The sequence below is a fragment of the Oncorhynchus keta genome, chromosome 34 (genome assembly GCF_023373465.1).
Source record: "Oncorhynchus keta strain PuntledgeMale-10-30-2019 chromosome 34, Oket_V2, whole genome shotgun sequence".
NCBI lineage: Eukaryota > Metazoa > Chordata > Actinopteri > Salmoniformes > Salmonidae > Oncorhynchus > Oncorhynchus keta.
In genome coordinates this window covers 24,256,473-24,269,211 of record NC_068454.1, presented here as the reverse complement: position 1 = coordinate 24,269,211, position 12,739 = coordinate 24,256,473, and the positions used below count along the sequence as shown (strand labels likewise).

The 12,739-nt window shown below is 37.1% G+C and overlaps 1 protein-coding gene and 1 long non-coding RNA gene across 9 annotated transcripts in view; one reads left to right on the top strand and one right to left on the bottom strand.

Moving 5' to 3' along the window:
- The window catches only part of LOC118366828 (serine-aspartate repeat-containing protein I), a 43,576-nt gene that overhangs the window by 22,205 nt on the left and 8,632 nt on the right, over window positions 1-12,739 (bottom strand). For 2 of the 3 annotated variants that reach the window (XM_035749571.2, XM_035749570.2), the window contains 5 exons: window positions 10,982-11,014; window positions 9,510-9,575; window positions 9,269-9,355; window positions 8,673-8,693; window positions 8,530-8,547 (listed from right to left, as the gene is read on the bottom strand). In XM_035749571.2, the coding sequence (XP_035605464.1) occupies window positions 8,530-8,547; window positions 8,673-8,693; window positions 9,269-9,355; window positions 9,510-9,575; window positions 10,982-11,014 (225 nt within the window). The remainder of the gene's footprint in view (window positions 1-8,529; window positions 8,548-8,672; window positions 8,694-9,268; window positions 9,356-9,509; window positions 9,576-10,981; window positions 11,015-12,739) is intronic. The other variant, XM_035749572.2, reaches the window with a different exon arrangement.
- LOC127915067 (uncharacterized) lies at window positions 9,572-10,967 on the top strand. 6 transcript variants are annotated; one of them, XR_008090092.1, is made up of 4 exons: window positions 9,586-9,699; window positions 9,734-9,908; window positions 9,944-10,048; window positions 10,214-10,967. It is a non-coding gene; the product is annotated as an uncharacterized LOC127915067 (long non-coding RNA). The 6 variants fall into 6 exon arrangements; XR_008090090.1 differs by adding an exon at window positions 10,083-10,117 and having other exon boundaries at window positions 9,734-10,048; window positions 10,249-10,967; XR_008090088.1 differs by adding an exon at window positions 10,083-10,117 and having other exon boundaries at window positions 9,734-10,048.

Here is a 12,739-nt window from a genome sequence, read left to right as displayed (position 1 = left end):
GGAAACTAGAAACTATTCTACAGTATGGAAACTAGAAACTATTCTACAGTATGGAAACTAGAAACTATTCTACAGTATGGAAACTAGAAACTATTCTACAGTATGGAAACTAGAAACTATTCTACAGTATGGAAACTAGAAACTATTCTACAGTATGGAAACTAGAAACTAGTCTACAGTATGGAAACTAGAAACTATTCTACAGTATGGAAACTAAAACTATTCTACAGTATGGAAACTAGAAACTAGTCTACAGTATGGAAACTAGAAACTATTCTACAGTATGGAAACCAGAAACTATTCTACAGTATGGAAACTAGAAACTATTCTACAGTATGGAAACTAGAAACTATTCTACAGTATGGAAACTAGAAACTATTCTACAGTATGGAAACTAGAAACTATTCTACAGTATGGAAACTAGAAACTATTCTACAGTATGGAAACTAGAAACTATTCTACAGTATGGAAACTAGAAACTATTCTACAGTACAGAAACTAGAAACTAGTCTACAGTATGGAAACTAGAAACTATTCTACAGTATGGAAACTAGAAACTAGTCTACAGTATGGAAACTAGAAACTAGTCTACAGTATGGAAACTAGAAACTAGTCTACAGTATGGAAACTAGAAACTAGTCTACAGTATGGAAACTAGAAACTATTCTACAGTATGGAAACTAGAAACTAATCTACAATATGGAAACTAGAAACTATTCTACAGTATGGAAACTAGAAACTAGTCTACAGTATGGAAACTAGAAACTATTCTACAGTATGGAAACTAGAAACTATTCTACAGTATGGAAACTAGAAACTAGTCTACAGTATGGAAACTAGAAACTATTCTACAGTATGGAAACTAGAAACTAGTCTACAGTATGGAAACTAGAAACTAGTCTACAGTATGGAAACTAGAAACTAGTCTACAGTATGGAAACTAGAAACTATTCTACAGTATGGAAACTAGAAACTATTCTACAGTATGGAAACTAGAAACTATTATACAGTACAGAAACTAGAAACTAGTCTACAGTATGGAAACTAGAAACTATTCTACAGTATGGAAACTAGAAACTATTCTACAGTACAGAAACTAGAAACTAGTCTACAGTATGGAAACTAGAAACTATTCTACAGTATGGAAGCTAGAAACTATTCTACAGTATGGAAACTAGAAACTAGTCTACAGTATGGAAACTAGAAACTAGTCTACAGTATGGAAACTAGAAACTAGTCTACAGTATGGAAACTAGAAACTAGTCTACAGTATGGAAACTAGAAACTATTCTACAGTATGGAAACTAGAAACTAATCTACAGTATGGAAACTAGAAACTATTCTACAGTATGGAAACTAGAAACTAGTCTACAGTATGGAAACTAGAAACTATTCTACTGTATGAAACTAGAAACTATTCTACAGTATGGAAACTAGAAACTAGTCTACAGTATGGAAACTAGAAACTATTCTACAGTATGGAAACTAGAAACTAGTCTACAGTATGGAAACTAGAAACTAGTCTACAGTATGGAAACTAGAAACTAGTCTACAGTATGGAAACTAGAAACTATTCTACAGTATGGAAACTAGAAACTAGTCTACAGTATGGAAACTAGAAACTAGTCTACAGTATGGAAACTAGAAACTATTCTACAGTATGGAAACCAAACTATTCTACAGTATGGAAACTAGAAACTAGTCTACAGTATGGAAACTAGAAACTATTCTACAGTATGGAAACCAAACTATTCTACAGTATGGAAACTAGAAACTATTCTACAGTATGGAAACTAGAAACTATTCTACAGTATGGAAACTAGAAACTATTCTACAGTATGGAAACTAGAAACTATTCTACAGTACGGAAACTAGAAACTATTCTACAGTACGGAAACTAGAAACTATTCTACAGTACAGAAACTAGAAACTAGTCTACAGTATGGAAACTAGAAACTATTCTACAGTATGGAAACTAGAAACTATTCTACAGTATGGAAACTAGAAACTAGTCTACAGTATGGAAACTAGAAACTAGTCTACAGTATGGAAACTAGAAACTAGTCTACAGTATGGAAACTAGAAACTAGTCTACAGTATGGAAACTAGAAACTAGTCTACAGTATGGAAACTAGAAACTATTCTACAGTATGGAAACTAGAAACTAATCTACAATATGGAAACTAGAAACTATTCTACAGTATGGAAACTAGAAACTAGTCTACAGTATGGAAACTAGAAACTATTCTACTGTATGGAAACTAGAAACTATTCTACAGTATGGAAACTATAAACTATTCTACAGTATGGAAACTAGAAACTAGTCTACAGTATGGAAACTAGGAACTATTCTACAGTATGGAAACTAGAAACTATTCTACAGTATGGAAACTAGAAACTATTATACAGTATGGAAACTAGAAACTAGTCTACAGTATGGAAACTAGAAACTAGTCTACAGTATGGAAACTAGAAACTATTCTACAGTATGGAAACTAGAAACTATTCTACAGTATGGAAACTAGAAACTATTCTACAGTATGGAAACTAGAAACTAGTCTACAGTATGGTAACTAGAAACTATTCCACAGTATGGAGACTAGAAACTATTCCACAGTATGGAAACTAGAAACTATTCCACAGTATGGAAACTAGAAACTATTCCACAGTATGGAAACTAGAAACTATTCTACAGTATGGAAACTAGAAACTATTCCACAGTATGGAAACTAGCAACTATTACACAGTATGGAAACTAGAAACTATTCCACAGTATGGAAACTAGAAACTATTCCACAGTATGGAAACTAGAAACTAGGAAACTAGAAACTAGTCTACAGTATGGAAACTAGAAACTATTCTACAGTATGGAAACCAAACTATTCTACAGTATGGAAACTAGAAACTAGTCTACAGTATGGAAACTAGAAACTATTCTACAGTATGGAAACCAAACTATTCTACAGTATGGAAACTAGAAACTATTCTACAGTATGGAAACTAGAAACTATTCTACAGTATGAATACTAGAAACAATTCTACAGTATGGAAACTAGAAACTAGTCTACAGTATGGAAACCAAAACTATTCTACTGTATGGAAACTAGAAACTATTCTAAAGTATGGAAACTAGAAACTATTCTACAGTATGGAAACTAGAAACTATTCTACAGTATGGAAACTAGAAACTAGTCTACAGTATGGAAACTAGAAACTATTCTACAGTATGGAAACTAAACTATTCTACAGTATGGAAACTAGAAACTAGTCTACAGTATGGAAACTAGAAACTATTCTACAGTATGGAAACCAAACTATTCTACAGTATGGAAACTAGAAACTATTCTACAGTATGGAAACTAGAAACTATTCTACAGTATGGAAACTAGAAACTATTCTACAGTATGGAAACAAGAAACTATTCTACAGTATGGAAACCAGAAACTATTCTACAATATGGAAACTAGAAACTATTCTACAGTATGGAAACTAGAAACTATTCTACAGTATGGAAACTAGAAACTATTCTACAGTATGGAAACTAGAAACTAGTCTACAGTATGGAAACTAGAAACTATTCTACAGTATGGAAACCAAACTATTCTACAATATGGAAACTAGAAACTATTCTACAGTATGGAAACTAGAAACTATTCTACAGTACGGAAACTAGAAACTAGTCTACAGTATGGAAACTAGAAACTATTCTACAGTATGGAAGCTAGAAACTATTCTACAGTATGGAAACTAGAAACTATTCTACAGTATGGAAACTATAAACTATTCTACAGTATGGAAACTAGAAACTATTCTACAGTATGGAAACTAGAAACTATTCTACAGTATGGAAACTATAAACTATTCCACAGTATGGAAACTAGAAACTATTCTACAGTATGGAAACTAGAAACTATTCCGCAGTATGGAAACTAGAAACTATTCTACAGTATGGAAACTAGAAACTATTCCACAGTATGGAAACTAGAAACTATTCCACAGTATGGAAACTAGAAACTATTCTACAGTATGGAAACTAGAAACTATTCTACAGTATGGAAACTAGAAACTATTCTAGAGTATGGAAACTAGAAACTATTCTACAGTATGGAAACTAGAAACTAGTCTACAGTATGAAAACTAGAAACAATTCTACAGTATGGAAACTAGAAACTATTCTACAGTATGGAAACTAAAACTATTCTACAGTATGGAAACTAGAAACTATTCTACAGTATGGAAACTAGAAACTATTCTACAGTATGGAAACTAGAAACTATTCTACAGTATGGAAACTAGAAACTATTCTACAGTATGGAAACTAGAAACTAGTCTACAGTATGGAAACTAGAAACTAGTCTACAGTATGGAAACTAGAAACTATTCTACAGTATGGAAACCAAACTATTCTACAGTATGGAAACTAGAAACTATTCTACAGTATGGAAACTAGAAACTATTCTACAGTATGGAAACTAGAAACTATTCTACAGTATGGAAACAAGAAACTATTCTACAGTATGGAAACCAGAAACTATTCTACAATATGGAAACTAGAAACTATTCTACAGTATGGAAACTAGAAACTATTCTACAGTATGGAAACTAGAAACTATTCTACAGTATGGAAACTAGAAACTAGTCTACAGTATGGAAACTAGAAACTATTCTACAGTATGGAAACCAAACTATTCTACAATATGGAAACTAGAAACTATTCTACAGTATGGAAACTAGAAACTATTCTACAGTATGGAAACTAGAAACTAGTCTACAGTATGGAAACTCGAAACTATTCTACAGTATGGAAACTAGAAACTATTCTACAGTATGGAAACTAGAAACTAGAAACTAGAAACTATTCTACAGTATGGAAACTAGAAACTATTCTACAGTATGGAAACTAGAAACTATTCTACAGTATGGAAACTAGAAACTATTCTACAGTATGGAAACTATAAACTATTCCACAGTATGGAGACTAGAAACTATTCTACAGTATGGAAACTAGAAACTATTCTACAGTATGGAAACTAGAAACTATTCTACAGTATGGAAACTAGAAACTATTCTACAGTATGGAAACTAGAAACTATTCCACAGTATGGAAACTAGAAACTATTCTACAGTATGGAAACTAGAAACTATTCTACAGTATGGAAACTAGAAACTATTCTACAGTATGGAAACTAGAAACTATTCTACAGTATGGAAACTAGAAACTATTCTACAGTATGGAAACTAGAAACTATTCTACAGTATGGAAACTAGAAACTATTCTACAGTATGGAAACTAGAAACTAGTCTACAGTATGGAAACTAGAAACTATTCTACAGTATGGAAACTAGAAACTATTCTACAATATGGAAACTAGAAACTATTCTACAGTATGGAAACTAGAAACTATTCTACAGTATGGAAACTAGAAACTATTCTACAGTATGGAAACTAGAAACTATTCTACAGTATGGAAACTAGAAACTATTCTACAGTATGGAAACCAGAAACTATTCTACAATATGGAAACTAGAAACTATTCTACAGTATGGAAACTAGAAACTATTCTACAGTATGGAAACTAGAAACTATTCTACAGTATGGAAACTAGAAACTATTCTACAGTATGGAAACTAGAAACTAGTCTACAGTATGGAAACTAGAAACTAGTCTACAGTATGGAAACTAGAAACTATTCTACAGTATGGAAACTAGAAACTATTCTACAGTATGGAAACTAGAAACTATTCTACAGTATGGAAACTAGAAACTATTCCACAGTATGGAAACTAGAAACTATTCTACAGTATGGAAACTAGAAACTATTCCACAGTATGGAAACTAGAAACTATTCCACAGTATGGAAACTAGAAACTATTCCACAGTATGGAAACTAGAAACTATTCCACAGTATGGAAACTAGAAACTATTCTACAGTATGGAAACTAGAAACTAGTCTACAGTATGGAAACTAGAAACTATTCTACAGTATGGAAACTAGAAACTATTCTACAGTATGGAAACTAGAAACTAGTCTACAGTATGGAAACTAGAAACTATTCTACAGTATGGAAACTAGAAACTATTCTACAGTATGGAAACTAGAAACTATTCTACAGTATGGAAACTAGAAACTATTCTACAGTATGGAAACTAGAAACTATTCTACAGTATGGAAACTAGAAACTATTCTACAGTATGGAAACAAGAAACTATTCTACAGTATGGAAACTAGAAACTATTCTACACAGTATGGAAACTAGAAACTATTCTACAGTATGGAAACTAGAAACTATTCTACAGTATGGAAACTAGAAACTATTCTACAGTATGGAAACTAGAAACTAGTCTACAGTATGGAAACTAGAAACTATTCTACAGTATGGAAACTAGAAACTATTCTACAGTATGGAAACTAGAAACTATTCTACAGTATGGAAACTAGAAACTATTCTACAGTATGGAAACTAGAAACTATTCTACAGTATGGAAACTAGAAACTATTCTACAGTATGGAAACTAGAAACTATTCTACAGTATGGAAACTAGAAACTATTCTACAGTATGGAAACTAGAAACTATTCTACAGTATGGAAACTAGAAACTATTCTACAGTATGGAAACTAGAAACTATTCTACAGTATGGAAACTAGAAACTATTCTACAGTATGGAAACTAGAAACTATTCTACAGTATGGAAACTAGAAACTATTCTACAGTATGGAAACTAGAAACTATTCTACAGTATGGAAACTAGAAACTATTCTACAGTATGGAAACTAGAAACTATTCTACAGTATGGAAACTAGAAACTATTCTACAGTATGGAAACTAGAAACTATTCTACAGTATGGAAACTAGAAACTATTATACAGTATGGAAACTAGAAACTATTCTACAGTATGGAAACTAGAAACTATTCTACAGTATGGAAACTAGAAACTATTCCACAGTATGGAAACTAGAAACTATTCCACAGTATGGAAACTAGCAACTATTCCACAGTATGGAAACTAGAAACTATTCCACAGTATGGAAACTAGAAACTATTCCACAGTATGGAAACTAGAAACTATTCCACAGTATGGAAACTAGAAACTATTCCACAGTATGGAAACTAGAAACTACTCTACAGTATGGAAACTAGAAACTATTCCACAGCATGGAAACCAAACTATTCTACATTATGGAAACTAGAAACTATTCCACAGTATGGAAACTAGAAACTATTCCACAGTATGGAAACTAGAAACTATTCCACAGTATGGAAACCAAACTATTCCACAATATGGAATCTAGAAATTATTCCACAGTATGGAAACCAAACTATTCCACAGTATAGAAACTGGAAGCTATTCTACAGTATTACAATTAGAAAGTACTCTACAGTATGGAAACTAGAAACTACTCTACGGTATGGAAACTCTAAACTATTCCACAGTATGAACATTAGAAACTATTCCACAGTTTGGAAACTAGGACCTATTCGACAATATGGAAACTATAAACTATTCCACAGTATGGAAACTAGAAACTATTCTACAGTACGGAAACTAGAAACTATTCTACAGTACGGAAACTAGAAACTATTCTACAGTATGGAAACTAGAAACTATTCTACAGTATGGAAACCAAACTATTCAACAGTATGGAAACCAGAAACTTTTCCACAGTATGGAAACTAGAAAGTATTCCACAGTATGGAAACTAGAAACTATTCTACAGTATGGAAACTAGAAACTAGTCTACAGTATGGAAACTATAAACTATTCCACAGTATGGAAACTATAAACTATTCCACAGTATGGAAACTATAAACTATTCCACAGTATGGAAACCAAACTATTCCACAATATGGAATCTAGAAATTATTCCACAGTATGGAAACCAAACTATTCCACAGTATAGAAACTGGAAGCTATTCTACAGTATTACAATTAGAAAGTACTCTACAGTATGGAAACTAGAAACTACTCTACGGTATGGAAACTCTAAACTATTCCACAGTATGAACATTAGAAACTATTCCACAGTTTGGAAACTAGGACCTATTCGACAATATGGAAACTATAAACTATTCCACAGTATGGAAACTAGAAACTATTCTACAGTACGGAAACTAGAAACTATTCTACAGTACGGGAACTAGAAACTATTCTACAGTATGGAAACTAGAAACTATTCTACAGTATGGAAACCAAACTATTCAACAGTATGGAAACCAGAAACTTTTCCACAGTATGGAAACTAGAAAGTATTCCACAGTATGGAAACTAGAAACTATTCTACAGTATGGAAACTAGAAACTAGTCTACAGTATGGAAACTATAAACTATTCCACAGTATGGAAACTATAAACTATTCCACAGTATGGAAACCAAACTATTCCACAGTATGGAAACTAGAAACTATTCCACAGTATGGAAACTTGAAACTATTCCACAGTATGGAAACTAGAAACTATTCCACAGTATGGAAACATCCAGAACACACACATTGGAGAGAGAGACAGAGAGTGAGGGAGCAGGACTCACCTTGAGTTTCAGCTGTGCCTGATTAGAATAAATAAAATCAAAGAAACAGACAATTATTCACATAACACACACACAAATAAAACACACACGTACACCCCCCGATTATTGACATAATATATCATTAGGGGAAGCAAGGCCTTTACCTTCTGCTTCTGCTGCATGGGCTGGAAAAAGAGAAGGGGGAGGCATTATTCAAATCCAGTCGGTAATCTAGTTGATGCCCTGAAGGTATTTACTGCTATAGAGTTTCTGCTCTAACCGGTTGGAAAGGACAAATCTACATGCAAACACTCACACACACGTACTTCACTTAACCAAGTGTATATTTGCATATGGATCATAGTGAATGTGAGTCATTCATGACTGGAAATGTCTGTCTGTAAGCTGCAGCACCTGAAGGCCTGTCTCATGTTGGAGCATGATAAACCTCCTGCATGTGACTCATTAGTCTATATTAGTCACTTTATTGGTCATAGACCACAATGAGCCCTGAGCAGTTAATATATTGTAAAAGCTGTTTTCTGACTCATCCATAGAGGCTCCATATCTAACTGTATATCAGAATGTAATCAATCGGACAAAGCGTAATGATGTAGAAATGTTCCCATTATTATATCAAGTGTCAGTTTCAGTTAACAGACATTTGTCTGGTTCTATACTGTGCTGGAGCCAACTGTTCTTGCCCAGTTCCATACTACATGTGTTGTAGCCCCTATCAGCAGCAGTATAAGATACTAACCAACTGAGCCCCCGCTGCGCCTCTTCCCTCCCGCGGGTATGTCTTCCTCATTCTCAGCTATAGCGTCCTCCAGATCCAAATCTCCCCCTGTTTCAGTTCATTAAAACAATTACTTTTCATTTATCAACGATGTGGTGTCAACTTTAGTGTGGCATGTAAAGCCAAACTAGCCCTTCCCCCTGAAACACACACACACACATAAAAACACGTGCTTAGTCACACAGGCCGTTGAGACTCTCACCTGTCTTCTCCTCCGTGGGCTCGCTCTCTGCTGGTGTTTCAGGCTCCGCCTCTGTAAAAGGAAGGACTGAGGAGAGGTGAGACAGGTTTTGTCAGGGGAAAGGGAGGAGGGGTGAGACAGGTGTTGTCGGGGGAAAGGGAGGAGAGGTGAGACAGGTGTTGTCAGGGAAGAGGGAGGGGAGGTGAGACAGGTGTTGTCAGGAAGAGGGAGGAGAGGTGAGACAGGTGTTGTCAGGGAAGAGGGAGGAGAGGTGAGACAGGTGTTGTCAGGGAAGAGGGAGGAGAGGTGAGACAGGTGTTGTCAGGGAAGAGGGAGGAGAGGTGAGACAGGTGTTGTCAGGGAAGAGGGAGGGGAGGTGAGAGAGGTGTTGTCAGGGAAGAGGGAGGGGAGGTGAGACAGGTGATGTCAGGGAAGAGGGAGGACAGGTGAGACAGGTGTTGTCAGGGAAGAGGGAGGAGAGGTGAGACAGGTGTTGTCAGGGAAGAGGGCGGGGAGGTGAGACAGGTGTTGTCAGGGAAGAGGGAGGAGAGGTGAGACAGGTGTTGTCAGGGACAGGGAGGAGAGGTGAGACAGGTGTTGTCAGGGAAGAGGGAGGAGAGGTGAGACAGGTGTTGTCAGGGGAGGGGGGATGAGACAGGTGTTGTCAGGGACAGGGAGGAGAGGTGAGACGTGTTGTCAGGGAAGAGGGAGGGGAGGTGAGACAGGTGTTGTCAGGGAAGAGGGAGGGGAGGTGAGACAGGTGTTGTCAGGGAAGAGGGAGGAGAGGTGAGACAGGTGTTGTCAGGGAAGAGGGAGGAGAGGTGAGACAGGTGTTGTCAGGGAAGAGGGAGGGGAGGTGAGACAGGTGTTTTCAGGGAAGAGGGAGGAGAGGTGAGACAGGTGTTGTCAGGGAAGAGGGAGGGGAGGTGAGACAAGTGTTGTCAGGGACAGGGAGGAGAGGTGAGACAGGTGTTGTCAGGGAAGAGGGAGGGGAGGTGAGACAGGTGTTATCAGGGAAGAGGGAGGAGAGGTGAGACAGGTGTTGTCAGGGAAGAGGGAGGGGAGGTGAGACAGGTGTTGTCAGGGAAGAGGGAGGGGAGGTGAGACAGGTGTTGTCAGGGAAGAGGGAGGAGAGGTGAGACAGGTGTTGTCAGGGAAGAGGGAGGGGAGGTGAGACAGGTATTGTCAGGGAAGAGGGAGGAGAGGTGAATAAAGGACTACAGGACTAAAGTAGCATTGCACACTGTATAGACATGTGGTATCTGTGACTCCAGGGTTGTAGGCCTAGCTTTAAGAGCAGCAGTGGCAGGTGAGCTAGACCTGAAATGAATAAAAACCAGCTCACTAAAGTCTGACATCAGAGCTTCTCAAACACAGTCAAACTGTGTCTCTACTTCTATAGTAAACTAACTTTACTGGTTCACCAGAAAACTGCAGTCTTATAAATGTAGGAGGGAAAGCGGAAATGTTTGGTACTGACAGTCCATTCTTACCTGGTTCAACAGCTTCAGACAGATCTAGTTCATCTGCACAAAAAAAACAGACACATAGAAACAGACATAAACACAAAGAAATATGAGCAGCACCTTCAGGCTGATTTATGACTGTCTGAGAGGCCAGAGTTGTTTGTTCAGTTGGAGCAAATGGGGGAAAAATCTTTAAAAATGAGCAGGTACTACCTGAACTTGTCAAAGAATGCTATATTTCAGTTTATCCATTTCAAAAGTGTTTTTTTGGGCCCAGATGTCAATGTCTAACTGTAAATATGGTCAGGTGAGAGGTGAGGGTTAAGGGATAAGGGGTGTTAATGTGTTGATGTTGTGTTTTACCTTCATCTATCACTCACTACTACACCGCCGCTATAGATTATCATCCATTTCGTCTGATACGTTACAAATGACAATTTGTTGTAGCTAACGTTAGCTAGGTGGCTAGGTGTCTGGTTAAGATTAGGAACTGGGGTTAAGGTTAGGGTTAAGGTTATGGTTAGGGTTAAGGGAAGGGTAGCTAACATGCTAAGTAGTGGCAAAGCAGTAAAATATATTTTAAATAGTTGCAAATTAGCTAAAATGCTAAAGTTGTCTGTGATGTTATTCGAACACTCAACCTTTGGGTTGCAAGACATTTACGTTAAACGCCCACCCATTCTCCCTGTCCAACCTCCCTCCTTTCGATTTTTTGGCTTAAGTAACCTTCTTCTGTCTTATGTAACCATAACAAACATAACATATCAGACTAATTTCAGCTTCACAGATTTACTTTTACCATGTTACATCTAGTCTGAGGCCAGGGTGGAGAGAGAGGGAGGAGTGTGTGGGTGTGTATGTTGTTAGGGGTACACATTTAATCCGTCAGTGCATTTATTCCCAAACTGGGGTATGCCGTCGGGGGGTATGCCAAATAAAAATGTGATTCTGATTTTTTAAAAGAAAAATAAATAAATAAAAGTAGTAGGACATGTATAAATGCAACAGATACCAATAACAAGGGGCTAGAAGCGTCTTATATGGTGAGCTACCAAGTGGCTAGGACAGGTGAGCCCCATGCTACTGTGAAGGACTTAAATCTTCCTGCTGCCACGGATATGGCTGGGACAATGCTGGGGGAAAGGCCAACAAAAACTATACAGACAACGCCCTCATCAAACATCACTGTTTCACAATGCATCAGTGACATGGCAGGAGATGTTTTGAAACAATTACTGCTTCGCATACAAGACAGTGAATTCTATGTTACAGTTGGATGAGTCAACAGACGTGGCGGGCCTGGCACAGCTGCTGTTATTTGTCCGTTACGATTATGGAGGGTCAATTAAGGAAGTCATCCTCTTCTGCAAACCACTGGAAACCAGGACAACATGAGAGGATATGTTTAAAGTACTGGACAGCTTTGTTACATCAAATGGACTTTGGTGTTTAAGATGTGTTGATATCTGTACTGATGGCGCAAAAGCCATGACAGGGAGACATAGTGGTGTGGTAATGCGCATGTAAGCAGTTGCTCTCGATACCGCTTGGGTACACTGCAGCATCCACCAAGAAGCTCTTGGGTACACTGCAGCATCCACCAAGAAGCTCTTGGGTACACTGCAGCATCCACCAAGAAGCTCTTGGGTACACTGCAGCATCCACCAAGAAGCTCTTGGGTACACTGCAGCATCCACCAAGAAGCTCTTGGGTACACTGCAGCATCCACCAAGAAGCTCTTGGGTACACTGCAGCATCCACCAAGAAGCTCTTGGGTACACTGCA